General features: G+C 42.2%; 1 protein-coding gene across 1 annotated transcript; it reads right to left on the bottom strand.

The window, feature by feature from the left end:
• Positions 1-4,533: 4,533 nt before the first annotated feature.
• On the bottom strand, positions 4,534-23,677 carry loxl1 (lysyl oxidase-like 1). Its single transcript, XM_041934997.1, has 7 exons — positions 22,195-23,677; positions 17,044-17,152; positions 15,888-16,025; positions 10,615-10,771; positions 10,166-10,261; positions 8,939-9,054; positions 4,534-6,980 (listed from the first exon to the last, which is right to left on the bottom strand). Exons 1-7 carry the CDS (start codon positions 23,312-23,314, stop codon positions 6,974-6,976), a joined length of 1,743 nt encoding a protein of 580 aa, XP_041790931.1. The 5' UTR covers positions 23,315-23,677; the 3' UTR covers positions 4,534-6,973.
• Between the last annotated feature and the right edge of the window lie 1,611 nt (positions 23,678-25,288).

Below are 25,288 nucleotides of genomic sequence, written 5' to 3'. Positions count from 1 at the left end.
AGCTGGTCAAATTAGGGTGGTTTGGTGGCGTGATTTGAGTCTTTGTCAATAGTTAGTCTTTTCATTGATATGGGGGAAAGTCTAACAAATGTATATGAAAATGCTGTAACTGTGCTGGACTAAGAGGATGTAAGCAAGCTGAGCACTCTGCCCTAGAAGGACTACATGTATGGCTCTTGCAAATTACCATCGACAACCCAAAGCTGCCTGAGAGACATAGTGCAAAACTATTAAATAAAGATGTATGCATTTATTAAAAGCTTAATTAAGCTCTTGCACATGCTACATGGGGATAATCAAGGCAAAGCACACTAGACTAAAATGTCTGATTAAAAACAAATAATAATTATAATTTGAGCACAAACACGGCCTCATGATGTGACCTCGCCGCAAACTAATAATATACACACTGTGGCTAAACGGGACAGGTGTGGGGAGGGCGCGCTCAGGAAGAGCAAATTACTGAAGCTGAATGTCGTCACCTTGTCATCAGTGTCACCACAAACTTATGATTATGTGCTGTATGAGTGAAATAAATGTCCGATCAACTAAAGTATCGGCTGCACAGGGGAGGAAAAAAAAGAAGGAAGAGGAAATAGAGGATAGGAGCAGGAATCTCATTTTGTCATTTTCAAAGTGAAGGACAAGATTACAGGAGAACTGGGAGGACATGTTTGTTTTATTTATTCACTTCATTTATTTCATTCATTTAATTATTTGGTGCCATTTTCACAAGCTGCCTAGGGTGCTGCTTAGGCTACACTGTGATCATGGCTTAGCAAAGATGTGATGGATGTTGGAGAGAGACAGAGCAGCCTCAGTAGATGATGATAGGTCAAAGTTGTCATCACGGGCGTAGCAGCCTCCACAATCTGCCTGCATTCATCACAGATCCCCCAGGGTTCCACCTCTTTCAGCTCCATCACTGTGCCGGCAGCGCAGCTGTAACAGCCCACTGTCATCCTGTTTCAGGCAGCAAAGCCAGAAATTCCAGCCAAAGGCCATTCACGATGTGCGGCACTCATTTGGTCGTGACTGACAACTTCAAACCCCGAAAAAGGTGTTTCCTTGTGTTTTTCCCATTTGCAGCATGGCTCAGGTTCCTGTGGGGGGGGTTTGTGTATTCAATGACGTCTCGCCACAGAGAACGCTGGAAGATCTAATCAGTCCTGCTTCACTTCACTTGATCTGCTTCCTCAATGAGGTTGCAAGCCTTGCAGCTGCAAAATGCTTGTTGCTTTACATAGGCTGCCTTGTAAAGTAATTGCAGCTTCTTGTAAGGGGAAATATTTGTCTTAGGGCCTTTTTTTTTACCGCTCTCTACAGATCTTCTGCTTATTGGCGATCAGACATAACATTTTGCTGCCCAAAGTGAGCATTTACATATGTAATGGATTCACCGTTATCATGTTGCAACCTCATCTGTGTAGTCTTTCCCTTTTCTCAGGACACTACAACCACATGTTCCTTTGATCAGGTGCCAGCATGTTTGCAGAGCTCTGATAGAAGGGACCTGCAACATTAAGGGGAATTACGATATGCTTCAGATAGCGTCAGAAAATGTTTTATTAAGACCGTCAAGATTTTTTTTATGCAGCTTGAATCCCCTTGGGACGGAGCTCCAAGTGCAGCATGTTCTATATCACGTAGAGCATCCTACCCTGCTTTAACTCTTGGATCAGGCAGAGCAATGATGCTGCACATCCCGTCAGCTGATCAGTATCAGATGACTCAACAAATCATGGCATAATCTGACAAACTGTTCTGACCACATATACAAACACTTTCCCCTGCTATATGCTGCTGTTCGTGCCGATTCGTCCCCTCAGTCTCCTCCTGTTCTAGTTTCTCACTACCATGCTTTCGTTGGCATCTCTGGCATTGAGCATCATGTATATTCCATATCTCAGTGATACAGTATGTGTCTGCTGGATTTTGTTAGGTACACCCCTTGGGATATTTTTATGTGCTCCACTCAGAATCTCACACTGTTTGGATTCACTTGGGAAACACCCTCTGGCACATTTCTGATAAATACAATTGCATATTCATTTGTCGCAAGAAATGGTCCTAAATCATTTACCAAACTCAAACGCTTTGACAGCGATCGCAGGCGCTGCTGTCGGGAATGTGCTGCGGTATGTCCTTTTCATTACCAATAACAAGAACATGAAGGCAGCACTGTAAAGAGGCTCCTGGTGGACATTACAGCCTATACCCTGCAGAGGAACACAGTGCTTCATTTAAGCTACTTAACCAGCAGCTGCATGAGAATACATGGAAGCAAAAAACAGGCGTGCTTATGAAAAATGGATATAAAACAAAATCTGTCCATTCCTTTTGAAAAAGCAATACCTCTAAGTAAAACAATCCATTGCATCATTTGGCTTCTCTCTCCCTCATTTGGAGGTAACTATCTCCCTCTCTGTATTTCTCTCACTCCCTCACACACACGCACGCACACACACAATTATACACAGACACACAAACACATTTAAATAAACACATGCGGTCAAAGTCGAGTACATGTCGGCACGTACTGCTGCAGCACTTTCACAAAACAACATAATGTGGCACAGAGAGCTGGAATGGGGTGATTTTGTGTGAACCGCCTGAACAAACAGCCCATACCAAGAGGAAGTCCCATCACGGGGGTCAGGGTTTTGTTAGCACAGACCAAATATGAGAGTGAGACCAGCGTATCAAAACAACCAGACAATGGATTCTCATTCTTCTGGGGGACAGGAAATACTTCTGCGAGGAAAGTCTGTGTGTTTTCCAAACAGCCACCTTATTTCACAAATGAAACTAACTGTTGTTAGTACTACCTGCAGTTTATTAGGCACGAGCACAATCGAATGCAATCAAATACAATGGCCCTGCCATAAATGTTATCATTGTGAAGCTTTTCAGATCCAGTTGTTGACTTTTTTAGAGAGCTGATTAACCTTTTTTGTCAACTTTCAGGCTGTAGGCAAAATAATCTCACTACAAGGTGCATTAGTAACTGCCCCCGAAGCTTTCAGTCATATCACATGAGTTGGCCAAGCTGTCAATTAAATAGATGTTCAAATTTCTGCCTTTTGAACATATTAAGGACTTATCATTTGTGTAGGTTTAAAAGCTGAGTTTTAAAGTCCATTTTTATCTTCATATCTACATATCTTTATGATGTTGTTGGCAAATTGGTTTTTATTTGAATGATATGGGGATATCGTGTTGTTTTTCCCTGACCCAATGCCCTCTGATGTTCTCAGACATCATCATCATCATCTGATCTGCAGTACCCTCCTGTCTCCCTCCGAGCCTCTCTCGCTATGTGTCTGTGTGGTGTGTGATAGTCTGAGTGGAGAAAGGTGTGCAAGCCACTGCATACTATCCTGTGTAATCAAGTGCATGGATACTCCTTGAAAGTGGGTTTTCTTCCTTCGTTCTCAAGGCCAAAACGCATAGAAAAAGCTACTTTTTGACAAATATCACCATGTACACGTGGATGACTCCTACAAAGACTAAGCTTTGCCGCATCCGCGCTGCTGGATCATAGACTCTGCTCTGCATAGCGTTGCTATGCTTCAAGCCAGTTATTCACCACTTTTGCTGTTCTGCATCTAGTTATTGTCTGTTCTCCGAGACTAATCCTATTTCTCCTCCCCCTGCAGTTCCATCTGCTCTGCTTCGGTCCCCGCCTCCCGTCCCTTCGTCTCGTCCGCCTTGCTCCCCTGCCTCAGACCCCAGCTCAGCCCAGCAACCCCCCGGATTCCACTCTGGACCTGCTTGGCTCTGCTACCTATTCTGTTGCAATTAAAAAACCTCAAATCTCATACCTGCCTCTGTGTGTCTGTCTGCACTTGGGTTCAACAGTTAGCCACTTAACAGCTTGATAACATTACAAGCTCCTCTCTCACTGCAACATGGTGTTGTGTTCCATGTAATGACTATTCATGCATAACGTGACTGGTTTCTGTTTGCTGCCGAAATAAGTCAGATGAAATGTCAAATGTTCATTGGCAACAAAAAACTCTCTGAAGAGAGTGAACTTGGAGGAATGAATGGACCTTTGTCTCTATGGGGACAGTGTGGGTCAATGACGGAAATATGATCCAATCAGATTATTTTTCTGGATGTCTACAAACATCTCAACACGCGAGATCGTGGAAACTCGACCACAACATGAAAACAGGTGTGACTGATTCATTTATGCACAGCACCGGCACCATCATCCAGATGTTGTTTCCAGGCATCTTTTATGAAGTGTGTTTTCCTCTGTTTGTAAATGTCAGATTTTCATTCCTGCCTGAATCATACATGAGAAAATAACATAAAGAATCCATGAAAATGCCCTGATGCATAAAACATATGACACCTAATCATTTATGAAGGGTGGATGATTTTAGCAACTTGTCATGCAGCATTTCCTTTGAATTTACTGATAGACATTCTGTGTAAACCTGCAGATGTGTGCTCATCATGAAGCTCACTGATCCATTGATATGAGAATGGTGCATGGCATTCACATTTCATGACGTGCACACAGCAAATGTGTAAATGTATTTATTGTATATGACAATTCTGACAGGTGATCACTGTTAGAAAAATACAAATTTCATCACCACATGTCAAAGATGCTGTATAACTGTCACCTACTCTTGTGCTTTCAGTGAGCATACAGTATGATCATGAGCTACCGAAGTAAAATGCAGATCACATCAAAGAACTGACTATGCACAGTAAAATATGAAAGGCATGTGTGCTATGGGCAGTAAATTGGATTCCAGAGGCTAGGTATAATCTGCATTTAAAGCAACTGTTAAAAAGAAAAGTAAACTAAAAATTGAGCCAAATTCAACAGTAACAATCTTGGTGCATTGTCATTGTTTGATCAATACATAGAAATGGGATTGTTACAGCAAAAAAAGTTGCGATTAACTAGGTTCAACAGTTATCACATTCATAGAAAAAGTTATAATCCTTAAGATTTTCATGTAATCAAACTCAATGTTTGATAGACTTTATGGGCAGCCCTTTTTCTGCAATCGCCATTCAATGTATTTACATTCAGTCATCAACTTTCTCTGTCATAGTTCTACATGTCGGAGGCGGGGTCCGCCAGTCCTGCTATGGATTAAAACTGCCTTTAAAGGGGGAAGGCTGCATGCATGTAATTCAGCGTTACTGCTCGCAATTTTATCTCATTGATATCAACCTTCACTGTTCACTCTCTTTATACTGTATTACTGTACTTCTGTTGGAAAGCAAATGCAATATTTGCGTCACCAAGATACAAAACAAGACAACGGCAGATCAGTTTTAAAACACTGCAAGGATTAATGAAACAAGAGGGCCAAGACAGGCTGCACAGCTTCAGCTTCTCAGCAGTGTAACCAACTCCTGTTACCGTGCCCTGCCGTTTGTGTGGAAAACTACTGGCCCTGTGTTCAGCATGAATATATTTTCATTCTGATTAATTCTTCATTTAAATGTGAGTTTGTTTGGTTGTACTGTAAAAACAGATACGCCAGTTGCTCCTCGACTGTAATGCTGCTGACAAAGTAGCTGCTCGAGCCTTGTTATGATATAGTATTAAACCAGCCAAGAGTGAAATCTCAAGGATTATAACTGTAAGTCTTTTGAAATATTACTAAGTCATTCTTTGCATCCCACATTGCGTGTTCTTCGATACAGTCAATAGATTTGAGGGTTTTAGCAATGTGCTGCAACAGAGTGGTTGGAGGCCGCAGTGAAACATTGCAGGACTTTCCAATGGAAACAAACACTTAACAGGAAACAACAGCTCACTCAGTTGGAGAGGTAGGTAGAGACGGCTCTCTGACGCTCTGCATTATAACACTGAGTCTGTAGCACTGAATTTCACAAATTACAGTAACAGGTCAAACTGAATAAACAAAGTACAATCAGTTACAACAACATAATCTCCATCGTTAAAGTCATGCATCAGTGGAATATTTGTATGTACATTCTTCAAAAGGTGACATAGATGACCTATGTGCCATCTGACCAGTGTTGGTAGTTGAAGAAGAGACCCCAAGACAGCGTAAACATACATCTTACATACTGCCAGTCTTGTTTTCTGGAAAGCACCCTTTTCTGCCAGTTGAGCTTCCTGTTCCTGTTTTACTGAAATAAGAAAGGACGAATGAGGACACGACATGAATATGCAAGGAGTTAGAGGAGTACAGCTCCCAGTGCTGACAGTCTGTCTTTATCTTCACTTAGAATTTGACGGAGTTGGCAAATGCAGATATGACCTGCTGTCTTCCTTTTGCTGTTAACACAACATTAAACAGGACGTGCCCAGAGAACCACAGTATCCCAGCCTGATCCACTGAGGCAGTGAAGGCATTATAGTTCTTCTGAGTCACTGGGCATCTCTGTCTGTCCCCACACTGCATGGATGAATGCACCTGGGAAGACTTTGTCCCCTAATTTTATTTGTTGGATTGCAGCTGAACCCTGACTTGTCTGGAACCACTCAGTTCAGCACCGGCGCCGTTTCACGCTTTATTTATAATTCAAACAGCGCCACTCTGCCGTGGGTGAGCATAGACTTTTTTTTTGTGTGTAGATACAGTAAACCAGCTGTTGAGAGTCATTGATCTGTCATAACATTAACCAAACCGGACTGGTAGAGCTGGAATATGAGAAATGCAGTTGGTAGGACAATATTACAACACAGATTGCAGGGATGTGAACTGATTCATTACTGGGATATCACTGTGCAATATGCATTATGCAACTGTGTGTTTGTGTGTGTGTGTGCGTGTCTACTTTAAACCCCTGCATCCTTTTCAGTGCCAGTGGAACCCTTGTTTGCCATGGGCCCAGCATACCAGGACAGCGAAAAGTATAACAGACAAACAACATCAACAATGAACCAACAACAAATGGATTCCATTCACATTTCAATGGAATAGCAATCAGGGTCACTCTAGCGTGGCAGCCTTCCAGTGCCTGATCAAGACCTGCAAAATAAACAGACAGCAAATAAGGCTTTTGTCAGAGGAACTGTAATACTCCTCTCTCAGTGAAGAATTTCAATGCAATATCCGTAATGGTACATAACGCGTGATTTGCTGACATAACTGCTGATGTAAAGTTATTAGCTATCTTGGCCACATGAATTAGAAAATTGTTTATGCGTATCCAAAAAGCCATTCACATGACAGATGTTTTCTGTTCACATTTATTTACCACTGTTTTACTGAAGCTTACTGTTCACTCTGTAATGCCTGGTTACCAAACAATCAAATTATAAATCAACAAACAACCACCTGATGAGGAGTTTTGGCTGAGCTGAATGTATATACCATTATCACAAGCACGAATGGATCTCCTCTGTTGCTTGGTCTACGACTCTGGCTGTGAGTGCTCATTTCCTGAGTTAGAATAGCCACTCATACAATACAGGTGGTTTAATGATACAGTTCCATCTAAGATCATAAATGCTTCCTGTTACTGCTGCCATGCCGGTCAGGCTTTATGTTCCCCGCACCACACATTATGCACGAGGGTGGCAGATTTACCGCTTGAAATCAGTTTTTAAAAAAAAACAATTCTGCTTTATTTCAGGCAGACGCAGCCAGTTTCTTTTTTCCAGCTGCACGGACACCAGTCGACGTCATACCTCGGCAAAGAGAGTCATAAACCTGCCAGTCCACTGTGTCAGTGCCGTCTCATTTCGTGGTCAAATCAGCCAGAATACATGAGCAACATCCAGTTCGGCTTCCAAGGTAAAATGTTGCACTGACACACGATCCTCCAGTGGATCGGCAGGTCTATTACACACTTCAATGTCCAAATCCAAAGCTGGACAGATCTGCCATGCCAAGTTACTGATTCTGATTGGGCAATCGCTGTTCAGGGGAGGGACTTTTTGTAAAAAAGAATAATGGTCAATTCCTGGGCTGCTGCACTGAGACCTTTAATCAAATTGCTTTTTCATATTTGTGCCGTAATTTTGCAACAGAAATTCTGTAATTGAAACCTCTGTTTTATTATGGGCTGCATTACATGAACACATAACATGTACAACACAAATTTTATTAACATGTGCTATTTGGTTTCAAATTAAAATATATTTAATATCTATGTGAGGGTAATTTGTTTTTAATTCATTTATGAGATGGCTATTTTTTAATACTCACCACTCATACCACAGTGGGCAGAAAACAATCATATTAGTGTGCACATAAATACATAATTTTACATGATTTATTTTTCAATAAAGAAACAGTCCATGGCATCTGCTAATCTAATTATTTCATTAGCCTTACAATTACAGCCAGCCATATAAGCATTTAAGTAACTCTGGAGATGCTATGGCAAAACATATTTCTAATTTCTGTTTCATTGTATCAGTGCCACAAAGGGAGACCAGTTAAAGCACTTGAACCTGACGATGCTTTGTTCACGCATATCCACTCTCTATATTAAGTCTTTTCAAGAGGGTATGATAGTAATTCTGAGTGCAATGATACACTTCCTAATGGCGCTATTTGAAAGTTCAACACTCCTACATCTCCCTTTGAGGGAAGATATGAAAGTTTCAGAGGCGATTAATCTTAGCTGGAGAATGAGAACATCATTCATTAAATCATCAAATATTTCAGCCAGGAACCCATTAAGTCCACTAAGTAATTCAAAACACTGTGAGGCTCTTCATAAAACTGCATTTAGCTGCCACCCTGTGACGTGGTTCAGTGTAACTCAGTGGTGGGAACATGACTTAATTCCTGATTTACAGTTCAGCTCCAATTCTATCAAAGCACTACACCCTCAAACTGGCCAGGTTTTCAGGTTTTACTCGTACAGAGAAGCAGCAGGTTTTGAGAACATTGCAAATAAACACTCTCCCAGTAAATGATTAATAATAAATTACCATTACTATATCGTGGAAGTGTGTACGTTATGTCGTACTTACTGTGCTATCTTGCAGTTGGTTGTTCTAACAAACCGTCCTGTGTAGTGTATATTACACCTGACCACGTTGTTGGTAAAGTCGGACTCCAGCACCAAGAATTTGGGATTAACCTGGAGCTGAGAGACGAAGGACAGAAGGCCTGTTACTCTTCACCATGATCACTACATTTCAATCGTATATGGGCCCCATAACGCTTCAGAGAAGAACACACTGAACACAACACTGAACACAATCATTTATGAGTCATTCTGTGTCAAATCAGATACAGGTTTTTGTTTACATTTTAGATTTTTTTTTCAAACTCTACAGTTTGTGCTATTTGAAACCAAAAGCAAATTCTGTAAAATATTTTTGCTGAATTTTGAGCATTGGGAATTTTGTCACTTTCACACCATAAAACATGAAGACCAACCAGTCTACATTAGATCCAAATGATCAATCGGCACAAGCAGATGTCATGTTTTTCATTACTGGCCCTTGAAAATGTAAAAATGGGTGGCTTTGGGTGGTCATAGTCATGTGGATGTTTCCATATTTCTTGTGAAAAATACAGTTTTGATTGATTTTGTGCCAAATTTAAGGGGCTCTAACATCAACAGAATCAGAGATTGTGCCAAGCCAAGGTTGCAATTTGGTGACATTTTGAGATGCCAAAATGGTGATTTGGACTCAATCCCAGGACAATGAACATTTGTGTGAAAAGGGGTCCAAATGCGAGCATTTTGTTAGTCAAGTCACAAGTTCCTTCCATGCTGACTTCAAGTTTAAATTGTATTTAATATTAATTTAAAAAAGATAAGAGCTATTTTTTGCCCAATCGGCTACCCATGCCTAGATCAGTCTTGAGCAACTGAAGTGACAACTCGCAATAGATTTAATGTTTAATTAGACGCACCATGGCGCTGTAATAATATGGGCAGTGAGGTAGAGATTAAAGCTGCACTACAGGCATCAAAGGAAAATTGAGCAAAAGGTGATTATTCCTCAAAGGATTGTACATTCACTTATTTACAGAAAGAAGTGGTCAAAAGTAAACATGAAGCCACAAAGAGCTGCAACGTATAAAACTCCAGATGAGTGGAATTCTAAAAACTTCAATAATTGGTTTATGATCCAGATTAATTTGTTTCGGTGGCCTAGGCTGTCCCTTTCTTCAATGACTTGTGGCCCTGTGCTGTCCACAAACTTGCCATGTCCACGCACACCTGATTTTCACTGGACTCTTACCTTAAGTATGTAGTTTCCAGGCTGGATGTCCGTGATATCGATCCACTGGCAGTCAATGTCAGCATTGTATGTGTCATAACAGCCCGGGCTCAGGCCCTGAAGAAGCAGAAAGGAGGAGAGACGCTCATGAGGAATACTGATCTGAGTCAAAAACAGTTGCAATTTGATTAAAAAAGTTAATATAATATGTTGCAATGAACATAAGCAGGACAGTGAATAAAAGACATATGTTCATGAAACAACCAGAAAAAAACATCTCATCACTGCTAGGCTAAGTAATAAATAAATAAAAAAACAGAAACATTAGTCAATAAGAGCATAACTGCAGTGGATGTATGTCGCCCCAGTGGTTGATGAGGCATGTGGTGAAAGGAATTGTATTATGAGTCATGTGGGTGACACATGAAGGTGAAAATCGATGGATTTCAAGCTTTTGTTTACTGTGTTACCTGAGTGTGAGCTGTGCAGGCGTAGCGTTTCAGGTGACCAAAATCACAGGTGGTGTCCTCCAGACAGAAGCTAGCCTTGTGTCCCTCTGCCACCTTACGGCCGGTGCTGACCTCCAGCAAATCATAATGGCTGAACTCATCCATGCTGTGGTAGTGCCTGCCGGAACAAGCGAAAGACTGTGCATGTGGTCAGGTGGTTAATGATGGTAAGAGTTTCAGTTCGTTCCAGTGTCATCTGTTATGCCACGTGTGCTGAGGAAACAGTGTTTATGCAGAAACTGTGTCAGCTTATCAAGTTTTTAAGCTTCTATTGCAATTACATGACCACTTCAATTTGGCTCATCAGAGTTAAAGTGGGACTCGGAGAAGACAAACAGTGAATTTATAGGCTGTATATTCAACCTATTGACCTCATCTGTTCTCATTTTTGTAAGTGATGTTACACCTTGACTGAACACATCATAAAGTATCAAAGGACAATGGATACTAATTAATGGCAACAATAAAGTATTGCTGAAGCACAACATTAACACCCTAATGATGTATGAATGTAGCTAATTAGCTTCTATCAGTCTGCAAGATCGGAGGTGTTTGTCTGAGCATGTGCGTTGCTGTGTGTGCATTCATGTGTGTGTGTGTGTGGGAACTTGCGGTTAAATTTATATGTATGTGCACATGTCTATGTGTTGTAAACTTGTGTGTGTTGGTTGCAGTGTGTTTGTATTTGTTTGCACAGCTTTAGCAGCTTAGGAAAGCCTCGATGCACATGGCCACTGATCTTTTCAGCCGAATCCGAATATGAACCAAGTGCCTCTAAGTGAGTGACTCTGTCAATGAGCTGGTCCATTTGAAGTCATCTGCAGTATTAACTGCTGTATGACTTGGACCTCTCCCAAATATCAAAGTGACCCAGGATACTTCACATTTTAAAAGCCTACCATTCACATAATTGTGGCACATGCTAACAGGAGAATATTAACATGAATAAGGATTAACAACATTATTCCATGTTCATGGAAAAAAGCTCTATTTTGGTGATGTGGGGCGCTTTGTAGAACATAAAAACAGGCTGTGGTAATTTGCTAATTCTTTCTGACACATGAAAACAGAACTAAAGACTGGGAAAGTTGTGGAACGCTCCAAAAACACCTGTTTGGAACATTCCACAGGTAAACAGGTTGATTGGTAACAGGTGATAGTATCATGATTGGGTATGAAAGGAGCATCCTGGAAAGGCTCAGTCGTTCACAAGCGAGGATAGAGGGAGGTTCACCGCTTTGTGAGCACATGATTGTATAAAGGATGTTACCACATGGGCTCAGGAACACAATTCATTTGCAGATGATTGTATTCTGTTTTTGGTAACGTTTTACACAGCGTCCAAACATTTTTGGAGTCAGAAGTCAGCATATGGCAAAAACTACCCTTCCAACGACACATGTAAACTTAGCTTTTCTATAACAAAAGGAAGTGCTGACAGTCAACTTTAAGCTAGCTGGTATGCTGTTGGTGGAGCAAATAAGATATGGAATCATGTGACTGCGGCAGAGGCTGCGAAGCACTGCTCAACATGAAGCACGGCTGTCAGGACATTACATCACTCATCAGGGGTGTTAGCAGTTAGCATTATGGTCTGTGCTAGTAAGATAGCAAAGCTCCTACAGTGTGTACAGTTTTCTATGTACACGTTGTTGAAAATGTATTAGCCACACAGGTAAACCTATTGCAGTCTATAAACCCTCCCTTTACAAAGTTCAGAGTGGTCTGTAACTATTGTATTGTACCATACGCAGTACATCTAAGAATATTTATGTTCATACTGACAAAATACTCGTGTCTACAACATTACATAACCACAATTCAAGACCAAATCAAAGTACAACCTCCAAGATGAACACAAAGTTGAATCACCTCTGACTCAATCTCAACAACAGCTGAACATGATCAGTCTCACAAAGTGTGCCTAATTTACTGGGAGTCACTGAAGATAGCAACAGTATCTCAGTGGAATGAACAAGGCAAGTCATCAGCCGATACATTTCCTCATTCGTGTTACATGAGCACGCTATTTGGACATATTTTTGATAAAACAACCACAGAGATAAAAGTAAAGCTCCAGTTACTGATTAGGAAGTCATGAACAACAACTCACAACTACGAAGTGAGAAGGCAAAGATTAGCCACATAACTATTCCTAACGTTCTGACAACACAGGGAGAGAGAGCTGATGAGATATAAATGTTTTTAATCCATCACACTAATGATTAGATTAGGAGGAAAAACCTTTTGAAACTGTTTATCCCATTAGCTGCACTTTGTTTTGAAGATTCTTTTACAAAAACGGCCTACGGCAATATGGCAGTATATTCCTACAGGGGACAATCGACTGAAATAATACATTACAACAGCACTTGTTGAAAGTATTTATTTCAAGGATACTTTGATTCTTAAGTCGCTCCATACAGCATACTTAGGTGGTGTTGTCTTTAGTTGTCGTAGCAGGTGAGGTAAGCACTGGATCTCTTACAGTCGGACAAACTCAGACTGTATAAATATTGCCCCTTCGTCTTACTTCATGGCCAGCGTTTCAACATAGCAACAGCTTTTACTGAAACAGTCATTAAAGATTGAGGGATGACTTGGAAGGAAAACTGGGTACTTTCCACTGATGGAGCAAGTGACCATCCAAAGACTCATTCTTTCCAAAGGAGAGGCAATCAATTACAAGGTGCTAGCAGGTACAAACCTGTCTGTTGTTCTCACTATCATTATTGGGACCACGGGAATAAATTATTCCTCTCACTCTGTTATCTTGCAAATGTGCATGCCTGTGTGTGTTCATAGGCTCGCTTTTTTACGTGGGGCAACATGGGCACACACGCATTTTGTGCAATACGTGAGCGGGCGTCACATATGTGTATAAACTAGGGTGTGAACTGCAGGGTGTGGAAGGCTGAAACACAGCTTCAGTTTGTATTCCTGAAACTGGCATTCATTACAGTGGCAGTCTTGAGATGATTATCTGCAGTATATGTGTGTCTGTGCGAAATAGAAAGAAAGAATGCGGGAAGCGGAGGAAAGATTGGGAGTGGGAGGCACTGGACTATGAAGTGCCTGGAAGGGTCCCCTGCCTCCTTGGATTTCCTGGATCCTCTCACTGACTATGTCAACTGTGGAGAATGTGGTGCTGTAAGGACACATACAGTAGAGGATTTAACAAGAATGACTTGTAATCGTAACATACAAAACATTACAGTCCGTCTTCAAAGCCATGAGTCATTTTCCACTTGTGTTGCAGCGAACAAGACTTTGAAGGTTTCTCAGACCACAGCTGGAGTTGTAAAACACAGAGAACTACACTAGGTTCTTTGAGAACTATTTAGCAGTGGCCTGACATTTGCCTCCCACAAAGTGTAACCAGGATATGAAGACATAATGTCCAAGCACCTGCACAAATAGCAGCCATGATCTTTGACCACACAGGTCACGCCGTTTAATAAAGTTCTCCCACGAGAGACTGAGATAAATAAAGCACAAATTGAAGAACTCTATTATTAAATTTCAGCACCAAGTTCTCCCAAATAAGAAGAGCATTTTAATGACTTCCACATGTTTCTCACATTGGTTGATATGGAGGATAGTAACACGTGCAATTGTGTGTCCTAATTTGTGTAAAAAAGCATACAGAATTGCAACATTTTCACAGCCCATGATACTCGAGAGGATTCTGCTCCCTTCTCTTCTTCCGATACTCGAGTGAGACGGATAGGGGTGAACATAATGAAAAGCCAAACCGTCAACTACACAGCGCATTCAACTGAAATGTAAGTTTATTGTGAGAATCTGGGCTGGAGAATTTCTTCCCCTAAAGAGATTTCTTTGTTAACAAACACTCTGTCCCAGTAACCCATATCCACGCCATCATACTTTAGCAGCTGTGTGATCTGGTGTCACAGACTGACAAGAAAAATGGATTGATTTGTCATTCTGATCACACAGCCAGTGGAATGATTGCCTTGGCTCTCTGCCTCCTGGGAACCACTGTGCAAATGCAGACTGATGTCAGACAGCAACAACACTGCCAATCTCCTAACGGCCAGTCCACATTCCTCTAAGATGAGGATAGTAAAGCATGGCCTGGCAGTGGCGTCAGCGGGTGGACTGGCTGAAACTGAGATAAAAGAGAGTCCACATGGAATATAATGTCATAAAACAATGACATTACCACCTCAGCAGTACCCCAGGGAAAGGCCACACCTGGCTTGCCAAATCAACTAAAATCTGCCACTGAGAAAGACGCAATAAGAAAACAGCTTCCTGAACAGATCAAACCCACAAGCTACATGCCATTATCTTTTTATTCACTTTTTGAGTATATTGTCCATTTCCTTGGGGGCTGGCTCTCTATGGCACTCCATAGGTTTGGTCCATCTCCCCTCTTAAAACCATGAAACTGAAACATCCTTTCTTGGCAAACAAGGGGAATTCTAGTCTCTTCCTGCAGGATGATGGTGTAGGGCACAAAGGAGATATTACAGGACATTATGACGCCCATGCTTTCATCTTAAGGCAAATGACACTGACATGAGCCAAATCAACTTACTGGACTCTCCAACATTTTAGGCTGTTGCTAAACAGTAGGTGTGTGCTGGTATGGACCAATAACTACACAGTGTTTTACTTCAACAGAGAAATTTCACTACCTGTAAACCCACCATGAACCCAGGCATGCAAAAAGATAGGGCCAAGGTAATCCACATCGGTCGGGCTATCGCCAAAGAAATGGTAGCTGCACCTGGTAGACCTGGTATTAGTTTGAATACCAGGTCTACATCCAAAACCATTCACTAGTGAGGTGTTTTCTTCTACTGGCATCCAATGACATATAGTGGGCTCCAGCCAGCTGGGCTACTTAGGTTGGGTAAGTTGAGCGCTACTGCTCCTCTGCAGTACAACTTCAGTTAGGTTCAAACAAGAGGCATTCAGCGCATGCACAAACGAATCATTATCAGATTTTCAAAGTGAACGAGTGTTTGTCACCCTTCTATTCTACATGTACATAACAGCCTCGAATTGGGCTCAGCTGATCAGCATATACCAGCCTACGTGTAAAGACATTAATCACATACAGAAAATAAATACACTCTGTGAGACTAAAATCAGACTGGCATACAAACGTTTGTAGACTAGCTCCCTGGTTACCACAACCAGCTGACATGTAGGCAGTAAAGCAGAGCTGATTGGGTGAAGTCTGTTCTGTATTAAGTACTTACTGATGACAGCTATGCCACTCCCAGGTATGACGTGGCCTGTTAGGCATGAAGTCAGCAGTCCCCTTGTTCTTCACCCTCTGTGGGAATCGCAGCAGGACCCTTACATCATAGTCGGTGGTCTCAGGGCCATAGGCGGTGCTGAATGGCGGACACATACGTTAAGATGAAAAACAGTGAGAGAAACTGCACAAGTGGTCGCAAAGAGAATGTCGGCATGTCTGTTTCTCATAACTAAGACAAGGAAGGAAAAAAGAGAAAAAAGGGCAAGACTGGAAGGGCTCGGAGGCAGGGGCATATCTGCTAAATAATTCATTTCACAGATTACAACCATCTCTCCAAACGCACCGTTTCAACACGGGGAGGGGGAACATTCTGTTGCACGATTCACTTTTGTGTATGAAAAAGGAGGCACAACCTCAAGTTCACAATACCAGTGAAGATCTAAGCCATTCGTCTTGTGGCTGTTGTTGACAATGGAGTGTATGGCAAATTACAACAGCCCATCTGTCTGTGATTGCTGCAAACTCAGACAGGATATGAAAGGGCTTTGAGGGATGGCTGTGCTTGTGATGGGAGGAGGGCAAATAGAGCAGCCATGGGGACAGCACACTTTCATCATTTCAATAGCGTCCTTAGTGCAGAGGCAGCCAAAGGGCCCAGGCCCAGGGCTCAGGGGATGCTCCTCACCAACACAGAGAAATGAAAGTAACTAGAGCCTGATTCCCTGAAGGTGACCAGGATTTACTGTAGATCACTAAGGTTGTGCTGTTTGTCAACTTTTTTTTCATTTTTTTTCTTTCAGTTCATGTTAGAATTGTGGAAGGTTCACTTGTTGATCGATGCTAGCCAAAGGGGCAGCAGCATATAAAAATGTCACCTTTGATAGTGATCAGCATTTTGTTGTTAATGCATGTTTGCAAGCAGGGTACAACCTGGACTATCAGAGGGCAACATTAGGACAAGTTACCTCAGCTGAATATTTTCAGAGTGTGCTAACCCCTGAGCCATGAAGCTAGGCTTCAGATAACCATTTAAATGAGCACATCTGTCACTAAAATGAAAACTGAACCCACAGGGCCAAGAAGATTTGAAAAAGTGAAGAGACACATAAATAAATAAGCAAAAGCCAGTAGAGGACGTGAAGAATTGGGTTTACCTTGACAGACATTTTTCTTCAGCAGCGCAGCGGAGAGAATACATGTGGGCCCTCTGGATATATGTGGAGGCCTGGACATAGTTGGGATCAGGAACCAGGTCAGGCAAACCTAAAGGGACACACACACTGCTCACCCTATATTGTCATTCATCCTTGTTTCAAGAGGAAAAAGTAAACAAAACTGCTCCACATAGTGAAAACAAAAGAATAATTATGGGATCAGTCAAGGGGAAATTTTAAACTCAGACACGATATTATATACACCATATTTAAACAATGTTATTAAGTGTAGTTAAAGATTGCAAACTACATTCACAGTACTGTTATTATGATTTCATTTAGCAATCCAGACATGAGTGATGGGCAATCTGTAACGGGTCATCTTTTGATCTCTTTGAAATCCATCCCACCCCAACACTGCCAGCCCACAAACAAAACTCTTCTGCATATTTGTCATCAGTTTCTTGTTACCTGGTATTAATGGCAGGGGGATATGATTGCCATCAATGCAGCGAAGGAGGCCCACAGTTCAAGACTGGGTCACTCTAGAGAGAGCCACTGGCCACTAATGACTGTGCATTCCAGATTATTAGCATGGTTTTCTAATGAGAATAGGCCTCTCAGACAGGGGTGAGTTTGGGGTGAGAGAACACTTACATTTGGGCCTCTAGTGTGCAAAATCGCAGAGATCTGAGACATATATAACTGCACTTGCAATATATTAACTTCCAGTGTTGAGAATAATTTGCCCCTGACCAAATCCATCTTGTCTTTCGGGTAGAAATGTTTTTACCAATAATTTCCTGCCCTCTTTGGTAATGTGATGTGATCTTGCATGACGCTAATCTTAATGTGAATGTGTCACTTCAGCTTAAATCTAAGTACAGTAGGATGACTAGTCATATCTGTTGGGGATAAGGCTAAACTTGGAGACATCTGAACTGCACTATCACAGGAGTCCTCGTTGCAGTGCAGCCTGTGCTTTTCGTACTTTGGTTTCTGCAAACAAGCGACAGAGATGAAGAGATGTGGGAAGGCATAGGTGCACTGAGATAGAGCAAGAGAGCCAGACAGAGACACAGAAAAGGGGGAGAGTGTGTGTGCCAGGGCAAAACAACAGCGCTCTCACACCACTGCTGTTTTTAAAGTGGGCCACTGACCAGGTCTGTCAGAAAAACTGAGAAACGAGTGCAAAAAAAGAGACAAAACAAAACAGCAGCCCTGACTTGTCAGAGTGAATGTCTGTCTGTCCCGTTCCCAATGAAGGCCATGCCAGCGAGGGTCTCTGGTGTAGCTTATCAGCCATCTCTGTTAAGCTCACAAAGGCCAGACACACTTTAATGTGAGCTTGTCCAAGCAGCAGAAAGTCAAGCCATCTGACCTCTAAGCCTGAAAGCATTCATAAAATCACAAAAATGATGTACAACCTTTAATTTCTCCGCCGGCAAGCTTAAATCATGGAAAGGAAAATAGATGATGAAACAATGCACTGTTATCTTTTGATTTTGGACTAACATGAAGGGCTTTAGTTAGGATCAGTTCATGGAAACCAGATAGGACGTTTCCTATTTTATATTTGCCCAGCGTTTAACATCCAGGTGAGTCCTCCTTCTCTGGCCACAAGTTTAAGCAAGGGCTTTGCCTTTGCGGGCCTTCTGTAAACATCCCATCTGACAGCCCTCTCTGAGGCAGACGTATAGGACGGGGAAGCTTCCTGGAGCAGACCATGTAAACACTGTAAGACCAGTGTGAAACGCTGAGGTTTTCCAACAGCACTCTCAACCCCATTTTTTTTCCCCTTTTTTTATCCTCACCCCAGGAAGGCTTTGTTCTCTGTCCTCTAATCTTTTGAAATGTGAAATTGGGTCTCTTTCAGAGGGATAAAGTGTATTGAGAAGCCAAAGCTGATCAGCCCTCGACAGCATGTGACAAAGCCACACATTACACTCTAAGTGGGGCACGGAGAAAAGAAACTAAATCTTGCCATGCTTCTTATACCATCTAATATCGCATAATAAAAGACATGAGGGCTCCCTCTCTAGATCGTCTACAGGCTATAGGCTGGTAACTGCAGAGGACTGACAGATTGGAATACTTGAAATTAATTGAGGTCATTTAAAAAATCCAACATCAAAACAGCATTTGGTGATAAAGTATATGGTTACTCAACTTTCACTGCTTCTTTCATCTGGTAGTTTTTACTCCCTATGCACTCTTGTTATTACATCTTTTCTAATTCCATGATTATCAATCATTTTACTTTCAGTGGTCAGTTGATATATTGCAGATTAATTTCAGCAATAGTGAAATGCTGAAAGCGTTTCCCCTAATTTGAAGATATCATGCTTAAACTAATGAGAGAAATAACTGCAGCTCTGCCTTGCAGCTGCCTTAATGAATTAATCTGCACCAGTTACGGTCTAATTATTCTCACCTAAGACTGCTTGTGGCTTTGTTAGGGAACATAAGAATAGGGAAGAGTGAGATGAAATGACAATGTGCAGCTACATGTGAAGTTGCAGCACTATGTAGACTTTTTTTAAACCCATCTTTGCCATGATACTTAAATAAAGACAATTTATGATTAACAAAAATACTGAAACACTGGGACTGTCAAAACTGCACTGAGTGAAGACCTTCACCAAGGCTGCACACACCAGGTTAGATTCCTTCCAACAGCAACTAGAGTACTGGCACTGAGCAAGCTGCCCTTATGGTCGTTGTTGATAAAAGAAAAGGTGAATTAATGCACATTTCTATCCAATGCCATTATGCCATTATTAAGAGTTGGTTTGTTGTGATAAACTGGTGGCAGCTGGGGGCCATCAACCCATTGCACGAGAGGAGGGTGCAGCAAGGTGACCAGCCAGTCAAAGAGTGAAAAAACAATGTAGAAAAGACAACTGAAATATTGCATGCATGTTGCTATATCATCCATATATTAGTTTAAGGAACATTATAGCCTCCTTATCACTTAATCAGTCTCCTTAAACCCAATCCCTTCGGTTTTCAGTATACAAGCATGATTCCAAAAAAGTTGGGACGCCATGTAAAACATAAACAAAATGTGATCATTTGCTAATTCTTTCTGACATATACTCCATCAAAAACAGTACAGTTCGCAAATATCTGCTTATTCTGAATTTGATGCAGCAACATGTTTTAAACAAGTTGGGACAGGAGCAACAAAAGACTGGGAAAGTTGTGGAACGCTCCAAAAACACCTCTTTGGATCATTCCGCAGGTAAACAGGTTCTTAGGTAACAGGTGACAGTATCGTGATTGAGTAATGAGAGGGAAAGCACGCTTTCTGAAACACACATTGTTTAAAGGATATGACTACATGTGCTCGGGAACACTTCGTAAAACTGTTGTCGGTAAACAGTTCATTTGCAAATGATCACATTCTGTTTTTAATCATGTTTTACACAGCGTCCCAACTTTTCTGGAATCAGGGCTGTACTTAATTCTAATGCTTACCAGCTTGTCCACACACACTAGCCCTATCTTAAGTTATTTGTGCTTAGTTGTGTTTTAATGCAGTGACCTATCTCAGATTATGACATGGATTGAATTTATTTGTATTATTTAAAGGGCAGCCTGGCCATTGAGGTATACTGTAGATTTATTTTGATATATCAGTGTGTCTTATGTACTTTACTGCCTTTGATAAGACACAACATTGTCTTAATCAACAGTGTTATAAATATGCTTGTCTGTTGACTTTAAGTAAATTTTAAACTTGTAGATCATAGTCGCTATTACAATACTGAAACAGCTTATTGCTGTGCCATGAAGCGGCGCAATAAAAATGTCAGCTTTTTAACAGCTCCCTATGGCCGAATCTTTATCACGATGACTGCTGGGAGGATTAAGGCATCTGCACACATGTTGGCGTTTTGTCCTGTAGAAATGGCCCCCAGCTTTAGTGGCTAATGAATGATGGTTGCAGGGCACACAGCACACTAGCGAGACTGCTGCACTGTGAGGCAGATCATTGAGTAAAACAAAAGGTAAATCTGCATTACTAAGAGGCTGAGAATCTTGTTGGAGGTCCTCATCTCCTCTCAGCTCAGACCAGACACAGCCTCTGAAAGTCAGAACATAGAAAACTTCACGTTTTCACCTGTTTAAGTCATTTTCCCCTCAGCATTAACATTGAGCTCAAGAGAAACCTCTTGCTCCACAGTACAGTGATGTGTTATAAAATCAACTGTCTGCTAAATTACAGAAACCTTCCGTATCGCACATTTTGACACTCCTCATTCTTCCCTTAAGAACTCTCACTAAATATTTCTTTGATTTCTTGTGGTTGAAGCAATGGACCCCATGTGTTACAGGGACTTTCCACGCTCTCCCTCCCCCTCAGAGAGTGGTGAAATACTGTATCCCCCTCCCTTGTTTCCCCTTTCCTGTCCTCAAGCCGAGGAGGTAGCCACTGCACACCAACACCCCCTGTCACCAGCCACCCTATGAGGTCACCACCATTACCACACTCCACATGCCTCGTGAACCACTCTACTTTCGTGTAGCACAGAACTCCCCACACTGAAACACAGAGGTTCTTGTGTGTGTTCTCTGTGCATTGGCAGGGCTCGCTCAACACCTGGTTTCAATAACCGCACAAGTGGGGAAAGATGAACCTTACGACCACTTTTCTTTGTTTGTAAACTGAAAAAGAGGTTGAATTTTAAGCAGCTGTTTCATTCTGATTACTTCAGATCTTCAGCTCATCTGACAAACATGAAAGAAGATTATTGGAAAAACGTGACTGTGTATTTGAAGTTGTGGTGAGGTCTTTACTCCCCTGGGTTTTACATATTTCAAATTCATATGTGCAGCAATAACAGAAATCACATGGAAAGCTTTTCTCTTTTTTTCTCCTTTGCTGCCTCAAAAACAGATATACCCTGGGAGAAAACCAGGAGTTCCTGGTCCAGGAGTTCCTGGTTTTCAGTGAAAATGTGAAATATTTTAAGTGCTTCAGAATTTTCTTGAAAACCACATTGCTCCAAATCTGCATCTATTACTGTCCCACCCATGTGTCACAGCTGCTAATACTATCAAGATTTAGTCAACTTCCTGAACAAAATGAGAAATAAAGGATACATTGTGTTGAATCACAAAACCCAAACCAAAAGCAAACTGTACCTCTCTGTTCTGGCCGGTACACACTCCCGACATTCAGACTGGGGTTCTCAAGGGCAGAGTTTGGAGAATTTCTGCCAGGAGGAATGGGCTGCAGGAATGGAGGCTGAGGTCTTCCAAATGGAGGAAACTGCTCATATTGAGGGCTCCTGACTGGTTGTTGACCAGCTGGTCCTGTTATGTCTACTATTGCGGGAGCGGCCTGGTTGGCATCAGGGGCAGGGACGGCAGGAGCTGAGTCCTCGTTGTAGAGACTGTGGGTGTATCTGTGATCCAGACCATCTGCAAACGGTGGTTGGGCAGCACGTGCAGGCACCACAGGATTGGGCCCGTAGCCATAAGACTGGTAGTAACGGTAGCCATCGTCAGTAAAATCTGAGGGAGAGCCTGGGAGCACTGGAGCCAGGCCACCTGCATACCCTCCTCCAACATACCCCCGTCCAGCACCTTGCCCTCCAACGCCATATCCTCCACCGACAACGGGCTGCTGAAAAGGTGGCTCGTAGCTCCTGACTGGTCCCTCCACAAAACTAGAATCGTAAGGTTGGAAGGGAGTCTGTTGGGGAAATGGGTACTGTGGGTACGAGGGTACATTATAAGAAGATGAAGAAAAGGAAGATGAGGATGATGAGGACGAGGAAGAGCCTGTGGATGGCCTGAAGCGAGTGCTAGAGGATCCTTGGAACTGACTACCGCCAGTGCTGCCTGAAGTTTGTCTCCAGTTATCAGGCACTTGGCCAAAGCCAAAAGGATGCCTTGCCTGCCCACGGACAGTCTCAGAGGATCCTCTTGATGGAGCCTGTCGACGGACATTGCCTCCCTGAGGTCTACGTGAGGACCGTAGACGAGCATCCGCCACAACCACTCTGGGACCTCTGTCCTGGGCAACCGCCCCAGCAGGAACATATTCAGCTCCACTGTTCAACAGGCTAAACACCCGGCCATTGTTCTCCCACTGAATCACCTGTCTCCAAGGAGCGCTGTCCTGCCCGTGGCCCACACCCTGGCTCTGCCCCTGAGTGTGTGTGGCAACCTGAGCCTGCCCCGAGCCCAGCAGGATGAATACCAAACATGCCACAACAGTAGGCAACATACTTTCTCCAAAGACGACACAGCTCACCATCAGGAAAAAAACACTCCAGTCCACTCGTAGTTCAAACTCAAACCACCTGTAGCTCTGTCAATAAAACATGTGTATCCTCCTCCTGCTGGTACAGCTTTGGTGTGAGTGTCGAGACAGATGCAGGGTTGAAAGGCAAGCCTGTGGTTGAGTGCATCTGCAGGTCTTCACTGTAAGCAGTAGAGGAGGCTGAATGTGCCTTCAGGAGCAATCACACCCAGGAGAGCGAAAGTGGGCTTCAGGAGACCCACTGGTGCTGTTACCGTCTGTTAGTGCTGTGAGAATATGTCCTGGCTCCTTGTCGGTCTGCTGGCTCGTCTGTCAGTAGACTGAGCATTGCTCTCTGCCTTCTGGAAAGAAGCGCCTGTGCACTGCACAACTGCAAGCTTCTATTTGCCTGATTGCTTACAATGGGCTGTGAAAAAATCTCAAACTTTTTTTTTCTTTCCTTTTTTTAAGGAGAGGTCCCACATGGCCCTAGTGCTAGTGATGTTTCCTGGCCTGCAGTAGCCAGGGCTCCATGAGGCTGCCAGAGTAAACATTACCATCTGCAAAGGCATTCAGACGTCGGACACATCTCACTTTCAATGGCTTGAATCCTTTTCTCATCTTGTACAAGCATAGATTGGGACAACATGACCTGGTGTTTCAAAGGCTTGTTATGTTGTTGCTTTGCCTTTAAATCTTAAAAATTACAACAACCATGTGCAGATGGGAAATTACCTAATTGGTAACGGGGGCATCCTGTCCCAAAGAACCAGTGATGCAATCCACACAATAAACAACAAGTTCTTTTTGATTGAATCCTACTTTAAATGTAACAAAAACACTGCTAAGGTACAATAAGTCATTGTGAGTGTTGTTAAGTGCACAATGAGCAAATGATTACAATATACTGTCTGGTAATAGGCAATATGACCTCATATGGATGAAATAACGGCACCCCTTCAACACAATTCTCTGTTTATGTTGTGGATATGTTGAGAAAGTGCTCGGTAGACCCCACCCTAAGAAACATCAAACTGAGGTCAATTAGGAAAGTGTTCAAAACCCTCCTCCCACCAAACACACACACACATACACCACAACCTCTCTCCACCCCTCATTCCCCTTGTTGCTTGTAGTACACTGAATGCACAAAAGACATGCATACATGCAGAGCTCCCCAGCAAGACAACACTGTGTGTGCTGTTGTCTGTGAGTAGTATCAAAGCGCCGCTGCACTCTGAGACCCTCATTTACACAAATGTTCTGAGAGACAAGTCATTAGTAAACACAGTCATGTGGGATTTGAAACAGCTTGGTTACTGCTTGCCTTGGTAGAGTGCACGCAGACAGAATCTGACTCCCCCCTTATCAAAGTCAGCAATTTGCAAGGTATTTTCCTTGGCATTGCTTTCATGGACAGTGGCCACAATGTGCCACAGAGCAAAGAAAGGACAACATTCCTCCATGGGTGGAGCAGTCAACATTCACTTTGCCTCTCTGAAACAAGATCCAGAAAAACAACCTGATGCACACATGCTGATTTCAGTTTATGTCCTCTCCCTCAAACAGGCAAATGCACTGCAAGGAAAAGCTCCATCATTTTCATTTCAGCACAATAACATGGAGTGAGATGATTGGCCATGGGAGTGAAGCAGCATGCATCAATACGAATATGAGATCTTTATTATGTATATAGAGTATATCACTTCTGGGCCTCCAGACTTGATCTCTTTCTACACACTGTTATACATATATACAATATATACTGTACGATGACCCAAAACACATTGATGACTGAAGAGCAAACACTTTTAACACTTTTGCATTGTATTTTTCTTCTATTTTAACACAGGTAGCTTTATTTTTTCCAGTCAAACGCTTTTTAAAGGGTTGCTTCACAGAAACACTATAAAGTTTGTGTAAAGTTTGTACAGTCAGCCTATTTCTAAAATGTATATTCAAATATAATATAATATGTGTAGGATTATT

Source organism: Chelmon rostratus, chromosome 1 (genome assembly GCF_017976325.1).
Source record: "Chelmon rostratus isolate fCheRos1 chromosome 1, fCheRos1.pri, whole genome shotgun sequence".
Classification (NCBI taxonomy): domain Eukaryota; kingdom Metazoa; phylum Chordata; class Actinopteri; order Chaetodontiformes; family Chaetodontidae; genus Chelmon; species Chelmon rostratus.
Note: the sequence above shows the minus strand (reverse complement) of the source record. Positions and strands in the feature narration are given on the sequence as shown.

Bases quoted from the DNA above. Each gene is read 5' to 3' on its own strand.
- loxl1 (XM_041934997.1), bottom strand. From the start codon at position 23,314: ATGGTGAGCTGTGTCGTCTTTGGAGAAAGTATGTTGCCTACTGTTGTG. The intron at 17,153-22,194 runs GTACAGTTTGCT...GTGTCCCTTTAG, and splicing joins GTACCGGCCAGAACAGAGAG to GTTTGCCTGACCTGGTTCCT. The intron at 10,772-15,887 runs GTAAGTACTTAA...TTGTTCCGGCAG, and splicing joins GAGTGGCATAGCTGTCATCA to GCACTACCACAGCATGGATG.